Here is an 18,708-nt window from a genome sequence, read left to right as displayed (position 1 = left end):
ATACAGATGAGGACTTGAATGTCATAAGCATACCACCACAACATTACATACTGTATTTTATAGTGATGTCCCTAATGTGATCACATCATTTTCAGTGAATAATGGGGAAAAGGAAGATTGGATCATTGGCTCCCACTGACAGCGATAGACGTCCAATGCATTTTGACAGGCAGGGCTGCCCCCCAGTCAAATTGCATTGGACATCTATCGCTGACAATGGCAGTTGAACGTGGTCACTCAAAGCCAGCCTTCTCAGTTCCAATGTATTTGATGTCTATGACTTACAATGCCAGTGAATGACATTTATACAGTCATGGATGAAATTATTGGCACCCCTGTAATTTTTCCAGAAAATAAAGCATTTCTCACAGAAATTAATGCAATTACAAATGTTTTCAGTATGAATGTGTTTATTTATTGGTTGTGCATTGGAAAAACACATAAAAGCTGAAGAGAAAAGGCAAAATGTGCAAAATTTTACACAGAATGCAAAAAATTGGGCAGGACAAAATTGTTGGCACCCTCAACTCAATATTTGGTTGTGCAACCTTTCGAAGAAATAACAGTAAGCAATCTCTACCTATAACTATCAACAAGTTTCGTGCACCTCTCGAGCGGCCACTCTTCTTTTGCGAACTGTTCCAGGTTTCCAGGTCCTTTTCCATCTTCTAAAAATTGCTGCAATTGTTGATTTATTCTGAAAAAGCTGCTTTCCAATTGTCCCATAACCTTTTCCAGCTTTGTGGAGGGCAAAAATTTTTCCTCTGGTGTCTTTTGAAAGCTCTATGGTCTTTCCCATGGTAATAGTGGGATTATGACTGACTGTGGGGTACAATAATGAGCTTAAATGGCGACGTTGACCACACGTGCAAGCAGCGTGCTTCCGGGTTGTGCGTGCGCACTCGCGCCCCCCACCTTTGTGTTCATTGCACCGTGAGAGTCGTATATGTGTGTATTAGTGACTATTTGCACTCAATACGCATTGTTTATTGCACTGGCACTAATATGCTGTATTTTTCTTTCCTTTACAACCACACACACACATTCAAGTCTCCCTTCACAAAACTAATTCCTCCACACACCCACAAGTAATCCATCAGTATTATTTCATGCGTGCTCAACAGCTCAGGGAGTGATACTCCTATCAAGTGCCTGTATGTAAATAGTTATGCCTGTTGCCAAAATTGGATTAAAGGTAACAAACACATATTCCGCTCCTGTGTTCTGACCGACACCCCGAAGCGAATAGACCATAAACCATATTGAACACAGAACCTCCTACAGTCCATAGCTAGCCTCTCCAACACTGATATTAAAACAATATGGCAACCAAAACGGCTAATTGTATTGTGGTGCACAACAGGATACTTTAACAATGATTAATGTAACAACTTCAAGGTTTTCCAGTAAACATTCTGTGAAAAATATAACAGCGTCAACTGAAATTATGGAAAAAGTGCCTATATTGCACCATGGGATTTATTGTTAAAATCAAAATAAAATCAAAATCAAAATCAAAGTTTTTTTTTTTAATCCAAACCGTACCAGTGCCAAAAAGGCACTACCATATAACATATGGCTCACAGAGGGCTTGTGGCTTAAAATAACAACAAAGGCACACAGCTTAAGTACAGTGAATGCGGTATGTCATGAGTTTATATTTAACTATTTTTCAATCATTTATTGTTCATTTCATTCTGCACCATGAATGCAAACGGTCTACTCACATAACAAACCTCTAATGGTCAATATGCACTGTGTGCCCTTGAACAAAGGCAGAAAGCTTCTACATTCACTTTGAAGGAAACATGCATATTGGCCCAAAACTGATGACGATATTATCTGATATCATTTTAAAATGCTTTTGTCAGCCAACATTATCGGACAACTCAAATAAATGATTTAAAAAACGTTTTGTGAACCATCAAGTTTACAAATTTTTAATACCTCGAACATTTAGTGTAATGCTTTTTAAGGCCTGAATTTTGACCAAATCCATTTACGGTAATGACTTTTAATGCATTTTAATGACCCGCATAAACCCCGGTACTTAATTTTGCACAACAAAGAGAAAATGTACAGCGAAAACAAAACAGTCAAGAAATTTAGATATTTATTAGATTAAAAGTTGGTCATCTAATATCTATTTTTTTTCAAGCACTTTTTAATTACTTTGTTTTAAATTGCGCTAACCAGGGTTCGGTAACCTATGGCTGGCTCTTTTGACGGCTGCATCTGGCTCGCAGACAAATCTTTAATTAAAAAAAAAAAAAAGTTTCCTCCTTGCACATTGCTCAAAACAGCGACGGTCATCAGTCATACGTTGGTGTTGAGCAGTATTAAGCAGACGTGACTTTTGCGGCGTATGTTAACTTTTCTAATGCTCTGACAACACTTGCACAATTTGCACTAGATATTATCAAATAGCAACCTATATGTGCTACGTTAGATCCCCCCAAGTCCCATCCCATTGGCTGCGTGAGCCCAGGGTGATCATGGGACACGTAGTGGCAGACTTCACTCCATGCCCTTGGACACAGTAAAGAGAATCACCTTATCGGGGCTCATGAGGGGGAAATGGAAAAATGGTACAATTTCTCGTAGGCACCGTCTAACTGTTTGCATTACTCTAACACACGTAATACAATCAATCAGGGAATAGTATCATTTCTCATATGTACTGTAGGATTGTTTGTACTACTCTAAAACACCTAAATAAATAGCACACCATAGTTTAATGAAAAGAAGCAGAATAGATACACAATGCCATCTTATCACAGAAGCCCAACGTGTGCATCACGAGCAAGATTGACACACCAGCTATCGCAATCAGTTCTCCTGGCCACTCCAAGGACAAAGAGCAGGGTGCTCTGTCCTAAAACAAGTAGCGTCTCGCCCAGCCAGGATAACAAAGTTGATAGCGGGCGCTTGGGACGTCAAGACCAGCGTCGGTCGCTGTGGCAACCACGCCCCATCCACGCACGAACCTAACTGCCCAAAAGCGGCCACAGAGGGATGATCCTGAAACAACATCCTTCGGCCTGGCCCACTCTACCGCAGCTTTCAAAAACACTGGACACTGAGATAACAAACAGATTCGCTGCTCAGAAACTTTTCTATGTAGCCTTGTTTTGGATCGAGCATTGTTCCTCCGTCGTCTGTTTTTGCCTCGTTTTTTGACCACTGTCGACGAATAAATTGTCAAGCTGTTTTCGGTGAGCTTTCTTCAAACTTTTGGAACATGGAGTCAGTACAAAGGGTTAACACAAGAGGTGAATGCGTGGAGTATCAGCGGAAGCGGTAAGCAGCGGAGCACCATTTCCGTTCGTCTGTCGCCATTTCCGTGCGGATTGGCCGGGGGGGGCCAAATCCTTCAGCCACCAGCAAAACCATGCAGCACCAGAAGTCACATTTATGGTAAGAAATACTCATCACTGATTAGCAACAGCATTGCTATGTTATAAAAATAATTCAGAGACTTATTGTACTTTAAAAGTGTTGAAATTACACAAATTCACACATAGTTTTAAACATATTGTATGGCTCTCATGGAATTACATTTAAAAATATGTGGTGTTCATGGCTCTCTCAGCCAAAAAGGTTCCCGACCCCTGCGCTATACGAATAAAATTACCTTGCCTTATTAAAATTTCTTTAGGAAATACAAAAAAATTGTTTTTTTTTACAAACTTATTTTGTGCTGCACATCTGATTCGCCTGAAAGAAGGAGGGGAAAAAGGGATTTGATTTAGTTGAAATGACAGCTGTAGTAATAATCCTTTTATATGGCTAAAATGTCGGAATAGTTTTGTTAAATTGGAGGGGCGGCATACATTTGGAAGTGCTTTTTCCGATGTATCTTGTCGGGACTTGGCAGATCCTCAAAATCAAGTGACTGACTACCATGCAAAAATAGGTGATCTGGACATTACTAGTATTTTACGACTAAAGATACATGATAATATCGGCTACCGATAATTATCGGCCGATAATGGCAATTATGACGTCACACAGATAATACAGATAATAAAAAAATCAACCGATAATGCAATCCGATAATTATATACTTGATTTAGCCTCCAAATGTGCGCAACCAAGCAGTTTTCTCCACTTCTTCACTGCCGCCTGCTCAACCCCTCCCCTCTCTGAAGCCCCTGTGGGAGGAGGGGTTTAGGAGTACGGCGTCATAGAGGAGGCGGTGTTACACATCAGTGTTGAGGCGCTCTCACTAGCGTGCGTTGCTTTTCCCGTGTGTGAAATGAAATAAACGATGCTCTCGCCATCTACAAAACCGTTCCTCAAGGCCTAAAGAAAGCGTCCTCATTGAACACCACTAGCACTAACCCAGCAGCCATTTAAAACTGCATCACAATGATTTTTGGAACGAATATGAGGCTGCTGCTAGCATGAATGCTAAAGCTATTGTTAACAAATAAACTATAAAGGAAGCTACGGGGCTTGTGACGATACAGAGACGCTGCGGTCCTCCCGGAGTCGGGGGGTTTGGGAATGCAGCCCAAAGCGAGTGGTAAACTCCCATCTATGGCTAAACACCTCACGAGATCGATAGTTGACAAGTAGCTGTCTTCCGACGGAGCCCGCCGGTCCGGCAGGCCGCCGCCGCCTCGCCCTAGGCGGGTAGAGGATGAGAGCAGAGCCATGCACCGAATGCGCCGCAGCGAGCCGGCCGGGTCGGGCGGATATCCGATACGAACTTAGCTGCCGCCGGCACTCCGGTTCATGACAGAGGCCTGGCACGGGTGCTAATTTGGCAGCCGGGCGGACTGAAGGGCACAGGCGGGAGGAAATTCCCGAAATGACCCGATAGCCAAATCCCTGGATGAAAAAATAATGCAGTTTATACGACCACGATTCTTCGTGAAAGACCTGCCGATCACATCAGTTTTACCACGGACATTTACACAGGTGATGTCAACAAACCATGTTTATCATGATGGCACAGTGGTTAGTTGATAATTGTAACATGCACCAAACGACACAAAGAAGTCATCCAGTGAGTAATGCATTCAGTACGCTTTAAATTTATGACGTCTTAATCAGATCATTCTTCTTAAATCTAGTCAAATAATTTTCCCCATCTTGTTTGAGTGTTGAAGACTAGTTGAATGCGCCAGATTATTCCACTTACTTGAACTAAATATTGCAATTTGTTCTTATTAAGCCCAAACATCTAAAAAAAATAAGGTCATTTTCACCTAAATCAAGAAAAAATTGCTTTCAAATAATGTTTTGAACCATACATATTCTTGAATAAAGAACATTCCTGACAAGTTTTTTTTTTTTTTTTAGGATTATGTATAATAATTTATTGCTTAAAATAAGGCTGTTAATCTTATTTTCAGATGGCCATTTTTCTTCAAGAAATCTGAGTGAAATATACTTGAAGTGCTGGCAGTTAATTTATTTCCAATCGATTTACACTGAAAACAAGGGACTTTAACTAGTCTTAAGGAGCTGTGTTTTTGCTGTGTAGTAATGTTATACTTTAGGAATGGCATACTTTTAAAGCCATTTTTGTGCAACTTATGTATTTACTCTGTAAGTAATTGTTGCCAAAAGTTTACCATTACACAATGTCAGACAATCTGTCTTTATTTAGATGTTGGAATTTACTACTACTACTACTTGTTCACATTTGATGTTGAAAAAAAAAAAAGCAATATTATTTTTGCACAGCAATATTTTCTCTTGTGTATACTTTAAAATTTTACATAAATCTTTAATAAAATTATCGGCTTGACATTATCGGTTATCGGTTGGAACGAGGAGGAAATTATCGGTTATCGGTATCGGCTGAAAAATGCATTATCGTGCATCACTATTTACGACTCACTTTCAAAACAGACGTTTTGTTTTATGTAGGCGTGTAGCAGTGAAAGGCCTATAAAACTTGATTTGCTTTACCGTGCTCTGTTACAGCTGTCGGTGGGGTCTTCAACATGTGCTGTGCGAGGTCGATAAAAACCTGGTAGAGCTCGCCACGACCAAGTAAATAGAAATCCTTGATGATCTGGAAGTAAAAGACAGTACAGTAGTGCTCCTTCCAAGGGCGTAGGTTTGCATAAGGACGGTAGGGACATAACACTATCAACTTTTCAGCAACCTTATTTGCATTATATAATGACTCAAGTTCTATAGGTAATTTAGATCGTCTTTCCATATGTTGTAAGGATATAATTGACCCTACCGTTATTAAGTGAATAATTATCATTATGTTCAGACTTATATTTACCCCTTTTCACCTGCTGAATGTACCAGTCCACCCCCCCCCCCAAAACGCACATTTGATTGACCCTCCCCCGCTCACACTCATACAGCACCAACAGAAATACTTGTCGACAACATGCTGCCTCCTCCGCCACCTTCAAAGAGGAGCGATATGAGAAGTTTTTTGTTCGGCCAGCAGCAGCACCAGCCACTGTAAGTAATGTAGAAAGGTGTCAGTGTTGTGAAGGTGGGAAACACCACTAATTTTGGTACTGAAAGTCCAACCTTCATCAGAGTTAGCATAACATTGAACTGTGTGAAATTGCTAACCTGCAAAACTCGAGTAGGAAGCTGCTAGGAGAGAGAGGTCCAAGTCTGTGTTTAACAGTAAAGTGTTGACAGTCAAATAAAACACATGTTGCTGTTTTCTTCTTGTCAACAGCCTGGTTTAGAAGGAAACAAGGCTAGAGCATGTTGTGACTTTACACTTTTGAAACCAAATACCTATTAGTGCATTTCATTTATTAATTCAAATTATTTAAAAATATCTTTATTTTCAGTCTATGCAGACATTTTTTTCAGAATATCATACACTAATCATGACCAAGGTTAAAAGTTCAATCAATTTCGTGTAATTTTGTTTTCTTTTTTCTAGTAATTGCTCAACCCACTGATGCACTTAAAGAGATGCTTGTGGACAAAAGCAGTTGTTTTACCTTAAAGGAAGGCTCCATTTTCATTCATGTTTTTATCTCCCTAACCAAGAAGTTTTTTCCGCTATATATATTTATTTATTTATTTAGACAGTGTTAAGTGGTCTTAAGACAAATTATTATTTTTTTAATACCTACATAGATAAAACATCATTAACAAGTTTGTATTCAGGCATGAAAATGGGTCAGGGGTCAAAAAGGTGAGAAGGGTGTGGAGGAAATATGTTCACTGTACAAATAGGGCTGTCCCAAACGACTAATTTCCCCCAGATTAGTCAGCAGACTATTTTTACGATTAGTCGACTAATCTAATAAATTTTCTTTTCTTTTCTTTCCTTTTTTTTTTTTTTTTTTAACTAATTTAGCAATGCATTTTTTGATGGTGCTTATTAATTCACAAAAACATTTTGGAACGCTTAAATTCTTTATTAAAGTAAAAATAAACACATAAATAACAACAATAAATCACAAATAAACAATGAGGTCAAACGCTGGTAGCATTAAAAAAACAATGGAATGTAAACAGATTCAAAACACTGACTTTGCCTTTCCAACATGATTCAAAATCATTCTTAAAAAAATATATTATTAATATTATAGTATACTACTGTATACAGTGCCTTGCAAAAGTATTCGGCCCCCTTGAACCTTGCAACCTTTCGCCACATTTCAGGCTTCAAACATAAAGATATAAAATTTTAATTTTTTGTCAAGAATCAACAACAAGTGGGACACAATCGTGAAGTGGAACAAAATTTATTGGATAATTAAAACTTTTTTAACATATAAAAAACTGAAAAGTGGGGCGTGCGATATTATTCGGCCCCCTTGCGTTAATACTTTGTAGCGCCACCTTTTGCTCCAATTACAGCTGCAAGTCGCTTGGGGTATGTTTCTATCAGTTTTGCACATCGAGAGACTGAAATTCTTGCCCATTCTTCCTTGCAAAACAGATCAAGCTCAGTGAGGTTGGATGGAGAGTGTTTGTGAACAGCAGTCTTCAGTTCTTTTCACAGATTCTCGATTGGATTCAGGTCTGGACTTTGACTTGGCCATTCTAACACCTGGATACGTTTATTTTTGAACCATTCCATTGTAGATTTGGCTTTATGTTTTGGATCATTGTCCTGTTGGAAGATAAATCTCCGTCCCAGTCTCAGGTCTTGTGCAGATACCAACAGGTTTTCATCCAGAATGTTCCTGTATTTGGCTGCATCCATCTTCCCGTCAATTTTAACCATCTTCCCTGTCCCTGCTGAAGAAAAGCAGGCCCATACCATGATGCTGCCACCACCATGTTTGACAGTGGGGATGGTGTGTTCAGGGTGATGAGCTGTGTTGCTTTTACGCCAAACATATCGTTTTGCATTGTGGCCAAAAAGTTCAATTTTGGTTTCATCTGACCAGAGCACCTTCTTCCACATGTTTGGTGTGTCTCCCAGGTGGCTTGTGGCAAACTTTAAACGAGACTTTTTATGGATATCTTTGAGAAATGGCTTTCTTCTTGCCACTCTTCCATAAAGGCCAGATTTGTGCAGTGTACGACTGATTGTTGTCCTATGGACAGACTCTCCCACCTCAGCTGTAGATCTCTGCTGTTCATCCAGAGTGATCATGGGCCTCTTGGCTGCATCTCTGATCAGTTTTCTCTTTGTTTGAGAAGAAAGTTTGGAAGGACGGCCGGGTCTTGGTAGATTTGCAGTGGTCTGATGCTCCTTCCATTTCAATATGATGGCTTGCACAGTGCTCCTTGAGATGTTTAAAGCTTGGGAAATCTTTTTGTATCCAAATCCAGCTTTAAACTTCTCCACAACAGTATCTCGGACCTGCCTGGTGTGTTCCTTGGTTTTCATAATGCTCTCTGCACTTTAAACAGAACCCTGAGACTATCACAGAGCAGGTGCATTTATACGGAGACTTGATTACACACAGGTGGATTCTATTTATCATCATCGGTCATTTAGGACAACATTGGATCATTCAGAGATCCTCACTGAACTTCTGGAGTGAGTTTGCTGCACTGAAAGTAAAGGGGCCGAATAATATTGCACGCCCCACTTTTCAGTTTTTTATTTGTTAAAAAAGTTTAAATTATCCAATAAATGTTGTTCCACTTCACGATTGAAATGTGGCGAAAGGTTGCAAGATTCAAGGGGGCCGAATACTTTTGCAAGGCACTGTATAATGGTAGTATAATAATTATTCATTGCCAATCAGATTTTTCATAAAGGCTGTCATTTTAAAGCTATTCTTAGTGTAGAATCTGAATTCTGAAGTATGTGGGATTATCTCCGGAAATCGTTATTTATATGACGAACATGACATGCTTTTATTTTGAAATGTTTACCAGAAGTACGCTCGCTAAACCGCTAACCGTAAGCTTTACACTCCGCAAAAAAGCTCTTTTTGTCATTGCATGTGGTGTCAGTAATCAATATTTTTTCTTTTTTTTTCATTTGCAAATGCTGTTAACTAGCAATTTTTCATTTTTCAAATGTCACCTTTTAACCGCAAGTTTGCGTTTTGGAGAAGTGATGTAGGTTGTCTTTTTTCCCCCATTAGCCACAATGTAGCAATGCTAACGTTTACAGTGTTTAATATAGATGTGTTTCCTTATTTTGTATATCTGAACTTTTAATTCTACGGCGTGTTAATGACCAATAAAAATCTGTGAAAGGAACTGTTGTCTCATATTCCATCAGCACGCACGCACAAATGTATGCACGCGCGTGTGCGGTAATAAAACACAGCCGTGAAAATTACTGTCCTTTTTTTATTTAACGTGCGATAAATGGACTCATTGCATATCGCGACATGCTTAGAAACTTCAATCAAACATGTGGTTAGTTAGTTAGATAGACTTACAATCTGTCTCCTGTCGTCTTCCAAAATTCCAACTGGGTGACGGCGATTTAGGTGTTCATTCACCAACATTCGGCCGACGTGGAGCCAAGCATGGCATTGAAGAGACAGGACACAACAGTGTACCCTCTTTTGTTTCGTTGAAATAAGTCAATGTTTTGGCCACTCTGGTGCACTTTTTGGGCTTGTTGCTGCTTTCCCCTGCTTGCATACCAAGCGTCTGACAATAAAAAAAAATTCCTGACAACCCCCCCCCCCCTAAAAAGTTTTTCATGCTTGTGTATTTCTTGTGTAAGTTCATTTAATTTATGTTCAAATACTGCAATTTAAATTTGCAAATAAAATACATTAATTCTGGAAGTTTTCAAATTATTTTTTTAATAGTTTTTGAAAAATAAGGATTGAATCGAACGGCGTATCACCTGAACCAATACACATGAAAGTTAGTATGAGTCGTTACAGATTTAATTTTCCATTGATCATTTATCCCAGGGGTGCTTATTGTTCTTTGCTCCAAAATCTACCTTTCAGGTAGACAACCTCCCACAAGCTACCTTACCAGCAGGGTTTGGTCTTATTAATGTCCCGTCACCAGCAAAAAGTGTACATGCAGGTTATGCTGTTATATCGTCCCTACCAATGTCGAGACCAAACCTACACCCTTGGCTCCTTCCCTCTACATGTGAAAATTAAACGAACATTCCCCAATTACCTTTTAATGAAATGATTGTGTGTTGATTATGTGTATGATTCAGCGACCACAATGTGGTGTCTAAAAGAGAAGATAGTCATACCTTGAGCTGCTCAAGGAGCTCAGACTCCTCCACCATCAGTGTCCAAAGATGCTGAAAGAATGTGGTCCAAATTCGAGAAAAGGGGGGGGGGGGGGGGGGGGTAAGCCAAATGCCGAATATCCTTTATATATACATATATTACATATCAATACTACACTATTTTACCTCCGCCACTGTGCTTCTGATGCGATCAATTAAATCTTCAAAATCAGCCAGGCTGAAAAGAGGCTGCTGCTTAAGTCTATGCAAATCAGCGGCAAATGCGTCCTCCTGGTGCTTCAATATGGATCCTGAAACAGTCAGCAAAAAAATTGCATGTTTTAGTCAAACCAACAAAAATAGAAATGTGCTTTAAGAAAAATACAAGCCGTATTCCCAAAAAGTTAGACGCCATACAAATTGGGAAATAAAAACTGAATGCAACGATGTGGAAGCGTCAAATTTCAATATTTTATTCAAATACAACATACAGGGCTCCAGTCTAACATTTTTGACAAGGAGCACAGTGGCCCCTAACTTAAAATTTTAGGACGCAAGCAGAAGATTCAGGGACACACTCCATAAATTGACATGCAAAGTTTCCCTCTAATTTTCACTGTTTAACCGATACTTTCTTAATAATGTATGCAAACACCTTCTCTTTCTTCTGCTGTATTTTCCCTCAGCAAATCAGCTTGTTACATTACTGCCAACTAGTGGATTTTACTGTGAAGGAGTTTGTCAGCAACAAAAACAAAAATCAGCAATGTTACTGGTCGTACATGTGCAAGTAGATGGGAAAAAAATACTCATACTGGCTCTAATTTTAGTCGCAAAATGCAACTATTCGCAGTCTGGAGCCTCGTAGATGTCATAAGTTTAAACTGAAAAAATGTGTCATTTTAAGGGGAAAATATGTTGATTTTAGCCTGATCAAAGCTACAAACCTGTCAATCATTGTTAACTTTAACCTGATGACCAAGAAAAGCAGCAGGAGGGAGCATGAGAGGCTGTACGAGCATGAAGTAGAAAAACATAATATGTTTTTAATAGGGCTGTCAAATTTATAGCGTTAAAGGGCGGCAATTAATTTTTTGTAATTAATCACGTTAAAATATTTAACGCATTTAACGACCCACTCACGCATTGACGCAAACAGACTACAATAGCGCCGTTTTATGTATACTGAGAGCTAAGAGGCAGAGACAAGCGAGTGAAGTGGAGACAGGCATTCATTGGGGCGGCGCTATTTATTGGTAATAGCTTTGGCACCTCTTCCACAAAAATTATACAGTAACTATTGTGACAAGCGACATTGGGAAGAGTGACAAGAGATTATCTTTTTCTTAACACCCTGTATTGAACACAAGGCAGAGAAGATATACCATTTGCAGCCACCACTGAAAGACATGGTTGCCCAACTTCCCATCATGCATTTGGGCAGAACAGTTAAGTCGCCACCGTATCATTTACTGAAAGCACAACAAAAATAATATTCCTATCTCTAAAAAAAAAATGTTCAAAAAGAAAAGCGCTCAATGCAAAGAGAACTGGCATTCCCAATCAAAATAGCTATGCAAAATAATACTCAGACTATGGTCAAACTCTATTCAAACATTTCGTTTAGCTCAACAAGTACTCTAGATGGCAATATTTAGTCACAATATACAAACTCACACTTATCTTTTAAGAATTACAAGTCTTTTTATCCGTGGATCCCTTTCACAGAAAGAATGTTAATAATGTTAATGCCATCTTGTGTATTTATTTTTATAATAAACAAATACAGTACTTATGTACAGTATGTTGAATGTATATATCCGTCTTATCTTTCCATTCCAACAATGATTTACAGAAAAATATGGCATATTTTAGAGATGGTTTGAATTACAATTACGATTAATTAATTTTTAAGCTGTGATTAACTCGATTAAATAAAAACCTCAACCTTTTCAGTCGATTCAGGTGCAAATGGCGCAATCGGCCCGATTTCTGATCACGTGATCGGATCGGCACATCCCTAGTCTTTATTCACAATTTGTAGTGTCCCAACTTTTTGGAATCCGGTTTGTACAGTACCAGTTCTTGAGGGACTGTGGTTGTGGTTTTCAAACATCTGGACAGATTCTCCAACAAAAAGGATCTTCTCTGCCACTCGTATTGGAATGTAAGAAGGCAACATCTCTGCTCGCAAGGAGAACTGCTGGAGAGACGGAGCCAGCATATTTTCCTCTTCTATCAGCCTCTACCAAGCCAAACAGAAAGACATTATAAAGAATCTTTTCAAAGCGCAGAGACAAATATTAGCTACTCTTCTCACCAGGTCCTGAAGTTCTCGCAGTTGTTTGCCACTTAAGCCTCCCAGACCAAGATCCTCCTCATCCTCCTCCTGGCAAGTAGAAGCTCCTCCTGCACTGGGACCCTGTTTCACAAAAAACTCCTCGCTTTGATCCAGCAGTAATCCATGCAGCATCCAGGCGGCAAGTTGCTTGTACATCACACCATGGCAAACTGCAAGGATCCTAGAGAACATGGTTCAACTTTAAAAGTTCTATTTTTTTCCTTAGTTCATCCTGAAAATTCACCTTAAATGTCATCCATCCATAACAATTTGTGCACGCACGGTGTTTCAGCAAAATGGGCATACTTAACAATGTGAAGTTTTTTATTTTATAGTTCGACTTACTTTTCCAAAGCCATACGTACAGGAGGAAGCCCCCCACAGCTGTGCTTGTACACCGTTTCCAGAATCTGACAGCCATGGATCTAAAGACATTGACCATTGCTTAGATACGCCAATTGTAGTTCCTACTTATTTCTTCCAACACATTTATAAATGACTCCAGTCTGCAATTGATCTAGTACTGCAACGTTTAATCGATAAACTCAAGTAATTCGATGAGTAAAAAGCTTCAAATCAAATTTTGCTGCTTCGAGGATTTGTTTAATTACAGTGGTGTCGTAATGGTTTATTTTTAAAGTGTTTGCATTTAGTTTAATTGATTTGGGTGGATACACTGCCCTCTAATGGCAACAGTGAATATGCCATAACTCATCAAACATGGCTGAATCCAGTTTCTCCACGTTGTTAAGACCAACAACCAACAAGTTTTTGTCTGAGTTAATGTTTTTTATGCATTCATAATTTAGTTTGCAGGTATATTTAGCAGTTTATGTGTTGCAGCGATTTGTTGTGAGCATTGTAAAAAAAAACGTTAGCATTTCATCACACTTAGGCTAGCTGACTTTTGATATGCAAGTTCGCCAATTGTCCTTTGTTGTACTTAGATCCTCATTTCTTTATTTTTTTTAGACGTTGAGGCTAAGCTCAGGTACTTTAATTTGTTTTTAAATGCATTTATTGCTCGAGTATAATGAAACTGCAATTCTGCATCGTTTGAAGCAACACTCTCGAACTCTATTTTGTATTCGCATTTAATGCTTTTTTGAAAGTGCAATCTTAGCAAGCCTTTGTTTTACATCTCCTAAAATTTATTATGCAACGCATTAAATATGCCTGACTCGATTATTCGAACTAATTGATAGATTACTCGACTACTTAAATAATCAATAGCTGCAGCACTAAATTGCACTTTAACTGGTATTGTTAATACTAATTTTGTACCTCTTTTTGTCAAATTAAATGTTTAACTTACCTTCTGCGATTTAATAGTTTCCACCACCACCATCACAGAGGGAAAAAGCAACTGGAACTTTGGGTGAAAAATAATATCCAATATATTATAGGTAACATTTGTCGATGTTTCCTGATGTTATTAACAGATATTTACACGCCTACCTGATCAAGCTTATAATTCACGTGGGATACTGTCAGGTGGGGATCACTGAGGAACTGAAAATGACAAACAAAAGCTCACTTGCTGTCCTCCTTAGTCACCCTTCAAATTTTCTTGCAGTTTTGTTTTACCTCCTGCTCAAGGTCCAGCAGGGCCTGTCTGTATGGCTGAAGCACAGAATCCAGCCCTGTGCAGAATGCACGCAGGTATATACCATGTAGTCCCGTCTGGCTGGGCTGATTTGTGTGATGTTCCTTCAAAAAAAGCATTCAATGCTTTGACATTATGAAGTAAAATACAGTTGTTTCTGTGGTATGAGTTTAAACATGTTGAATCTTAATTTAACTTACTGGCTGCAATGACTGCAACAGAAGTCCAATCTTTTTGAATTGGGACGGTTGGCCTTCCCAGTTCAAATGGATTGAACGCCTATTGCAGGGTTCAGCAAATCTGGTCCTCGATGCCATCTATCCTGTCGTGTTTTCCACGTCTCTCTCCCCTAACGCACCTGAATCAAATGATTATGTCATCAGCAACCTCTCCAGAAGACTGATAATGATCCTGGTTATTTGATTTAGGTGTGTTGAAGGAGGGAGACTTGGAAAACACGACAGGAAAAGTGGCTCGAGGTCGGGATTTAGTGAACCCTGGCCTATTGCGTCAATTGCAGCCAATAGGTTAAGAGCACAACACATTTTATCACTAAAGATGCAGATGTTCAATCCCAAAGGGTTCACACACTTTAACCTGGGGCTAGGTGATTTTAAGATTGGGGGGGGGGGGGGGGTGATCTTGGTGTTCAGCCGTGTCATTCAGCACTACATGCATACACTACCGTTCAAATGTTTGGGGTGACATTAAACCACCGTAACCAGAAATATATTATTACTGTGGTAAATGACTATTCTGGCTGCAAATGTCCAGTTTTAAATACAATATCTACATAGTTGTATAGAGGCCTATTCACAATAAACATCACTCCAGTGTTCTGATTAGGGGTGTGACAAAAAAATCAAAATTGTGATATATCGTGATACTTTGTACCCCCAAAGGTTATCGATATGCTCCTGCCAAGAAACGAGTTATCGTTTTAAAAAGGTGTCAATGTCTAAAAAATAAATAAATAAAAAGGAAACAACAAGTTGCTACCAAAATCTTCTACTATAATAGTGTCTCAGTTAACTCTAAGGTTGCATTGACAATACTCGACGCCCAATTCATTTAGACTAGAAACATTCGTTCATTCGAAACCAGAGCGATCAGTCATTCTGTCCGATTTTCAGGGCATTAACAGGTCACTTGCTTTTCATTTTAGGGCATTTACAGGTCATTTCCTGTTGAGTTTGAGTCACTTCCCAGGTCACCTTCTGTTATGTAACTCAAAATAAACAGCAAGTGACCCATAAAATACCCCAAAATCAACAGGAAGTAACTGAAAATCAACAGGTAAATGACCTTAAATGGCCCAAAATTACCCCATTGCCTGGCATTGGCTGCCACTGACGACCATAGACGTTCAATCCGTTTGAAGCGGGAGGGATGGCAGCGAATGAACGAATGTTCATTCGCTGCCACCCTCACAGTTCAAATCGATTGGACGTCTACTAGTGATAAACGCATTCCAATTCACAGCAGAAGCTTGTTTTTCTGTTTATTAATCGTTTGTAGAATATCATTGAATGATTTCCTGACCAATGTATCGATAATCGTTGTATCGCCATATCACCAGATCATCGTTATCGTGAGCTTTGTATCGCAAATCGTATCGTATCCTGAGGTACCAAGAGGTTCCCACTCCTAGTTCTGATGGTACATTGTGTTTCCTAGTTGCGTTAGAAGGATAATAGATAGTTAGAAAACCCTTGTGCAATTATGTTGGCACAGCTAAAAACAGTTTAGGTGTTTGAGTCAGTTAGTTTTCTGGGGCATCACATTTGTGGGTTCAATTAAACTCTCAAAATGGCCCGAAAAAGAGAACTTTCACATGAAACACCACAATCTATTCGTTTTCTTAGAAATGAAGGCAATTCCATTAGAGAAATTGCCAAGAAATTGAAGATTTCCTACAACGCTGTGTACCACTGCCTTCAGAGAGCAGCACAAAGAGGATCTAACCAGAGTAGAAAGAGAGGTGGGAGGCCCCGCTCCACAACCGAGCAAGAAGACAAGTACATAAAAGTCTCCAGTTTCAAAAATAGACGCCTCGCACGGCCTCATCTAGCAGCTTCATTAAATAGTACCTGTAAAACGCCTGTGTCAATGTCTTCAGTGAAGGGACGACTCCGAGATGCTGGCATTCAGGGCAGCATGACTAAGAAAAATGCCATATCCAAGACTGGCCAATAAAAAGAAACGATTAATATGTGCAAAAGAACACAGACATTGGACAGAGGAAGTTTGGAAGAAAGTGTTATTGAAAGATGAATCGAAGTTTGAGGTGTTTGGACTTTGAATAAAAGAGATGAAGATTTCTGAGAGGCAGAACAACTGAAAAGATGCTGGAAGAGTGCCTGATATCATCTGTCAAGCATGGTGAAGGTATGTGATGGCCTGGGCGTGCTTTGGTGTTGGTAGTAAAGTGGGAGATTTGTACAAGGTCAATGGGATTTCAAATAAGGAAGGCTATCACTCCATTTTGCAATGCCATGCCATACCCTGTGGACAACGCTCGATTGGAGTCAATTTCATCCCACAAAAGGACAATGACCTGAACCACACCTCCAAATTATGCAAGAACTATTTAGGGAAGAAGCAGGCAGCTATTACGGAGCTGCCTACAAAGTTTCCTGAAGTTTCCCCAGATACCGTAACAAATTAACAGCTAACATGCCAAAGGTCTACAAAGCTGAAATTGTTGCCAAGTAAGATTCTTTAATGAAAGCAATGCTTGAAGGAGAAAATTATTATTTCAAACAAATAGAAGTCCTTATTTTTCACCTTGTCAATGTCTTGACTATATTTTCTATTCATTTTGCAACTCATTTGAAAAATAAAAGTGTGACTTTTGAAGGAAAACAAAAAATTGTGTGACCCCAAACTTTTGAACAGTGGTGTACAGTGTATCACAAAAGTGAGTACACCCCTCGCATTTCTGCAGATATTTAAGTATATCTTTTCATGGGACAACACTGACAAAATGACATTTTGACACATTGAAAAGTAGTCTTTGTGCAGCCTATATAATAGAGTTCATTCATTTCCCCCTCAAAATAACTCAAAATATAGCCATTAATATCTAAACCCCTGGCAACAAAAGTGAGTACATCCATTTGAAAAAAAGTACATCCCTAAATGTCCAAATTGAGTACTGCTCGTCGTTTTCCCTCCAAAATGTCATGATGCAGAGATTAAAGAGGTGGGGGTTCAGCCTGTTAGTGCTCAGACCATACGCTGCACTCAGAACAGTCTTCAGAAGAGGCTTCCTCCTGGGGTGACAGCCATGCACACCAATTTGATGTAGAGTGCGCCGTATAGTCTGAGCACTAACAGGCTGACCCCACACCTCTTCAATCTCTGCAGCAATGGTGACAGCACTCCTGTAATGAGTCACATGACATTTTGGAGGGAAAATGACAAGCAGTACTCAATTTGGGCATTTAGGGATGTACTTTAGTTGCCAGGGGTTTAGATATTAATGGCTATATTTTGAGTTATCTTGAGGGGAACTCTATTATGTAAGATGCACACATGCTACTTTTCATTGTGTCAAAGTGTCATTTTGTCAGTGTTGTCCCATGAAAAGATATACTTAAATATCTGCAGAAATGCGAGGGGTGTACTTACTTTTGTGATCCACTGTATGTAGATGCAAACTGACTATTTGGGCAGATTTGGAACATTCCTTTAAAAATAGTACAATTCTGATGGTTTTCAAGCTGTTGATTTCATTCCAGGTGAGGTAAACTTCCAAGCTAAACACAAATAAAGAAAATTACATATATTGTGCACTGAAGTATGAAATATTTTTTGCGCACTTGCTTGGTTTAAGCTACGTTACAATGGCTAGCGCCATTGAATAAAAACTACCAGTTGAAAAGACAAAGAAAACCATGTAAAGAGTCTAGATTGGCCGATATACAGAGTGACCCAAACAAATTGTAACTTTTTAACAATCCAATAAAACAGAGTGATGGAAGAAAAATATTTTCTTCATAGTAATTGAAATTTTAAACATGCCATTTAAGAAAAGATTAAGCAATTTTCATTCAAAAATGATGTCCTTTTAATACTTGTCCATTCATTGGATTGTTAAAAAGGTCCCGTTATATTCGGTAACCCTGTATGTAACCCTGTATATATACATAGACTATGGCAGGGTTAACTAAAGCCGGACCT

At 39.1% G+C, this 18,708-nt stretch overlaps 1 protein-coding gene across 3 annotated transcripts in view; it reads right to left on the bottom strand.

Moving 5' to 3' along the window:
- The window catches only part of tubgcp4 (tubulin gamma complex component 4), a 42,112-nt gene that overhangs the window by 19,955 nt on the left and 3,449 nt on the right, over positions 1-18,708 (bottom strand). For all 3 annotated transcript variants that reach the window (XM_057836966.1, XM_057836956.1, XM_057836947.1), the window contains 9 exons: positions 14,505-14,627; positions 14,376-14,429; positions 14,233-14,289; positions 13,263-13,342; positions 12,897-13,098; positions 12,656-12,821; positions 10,763-10,887; positions 10,598-10,648; positions 5,926-6,031 (listed from right to left, as the gene is read on the bottom strand). In XM_057836966.1, coding sequence (XP_057692949.1) covers positions 5,926-6,031; positions 10,598-10,648; positions 10,763-10,887; positions 12,656-12,821; positions 12,897-13,098; positions 13,263-13,342; positions 14,233-14,289; positions 14,376-14,429; positions 14,505-14,627 — 964 coding nt within the window. The remainder of the gene's footprint in view (positions 1-5,925; positions 6,032-10,597; positions 10,649-10,762; positions 10,888-12,655; positions 12,822-12,896; positions 13,099-13,262; positions 13,343-14,232; positions 14,290-14,375; positions 14,430-14,504; positions 14,628-18,708) is intronic.

Source organism: Corythoichthys intestinalis, chromosome 1, assembly GCF_030265065.1.
Source record: "Corythoichthys intestinalis isolate RoL2023-P3 chromosome 1, ASM3026506v1, whole genome shotgun sequence".
NCBI classification, from domain to species: Eukaryota; Metazoa; Chordata; class Actinopteri; order Syngnathiformes; family Syngnathidae; genus Corythoichthys; species Corythoichthys intestinalis.
The sequence above is the reverse complement of the archived record's forward strand: the minus strand, read 5'-3'. Positions and strand labels throughout refer to the sequence as shown.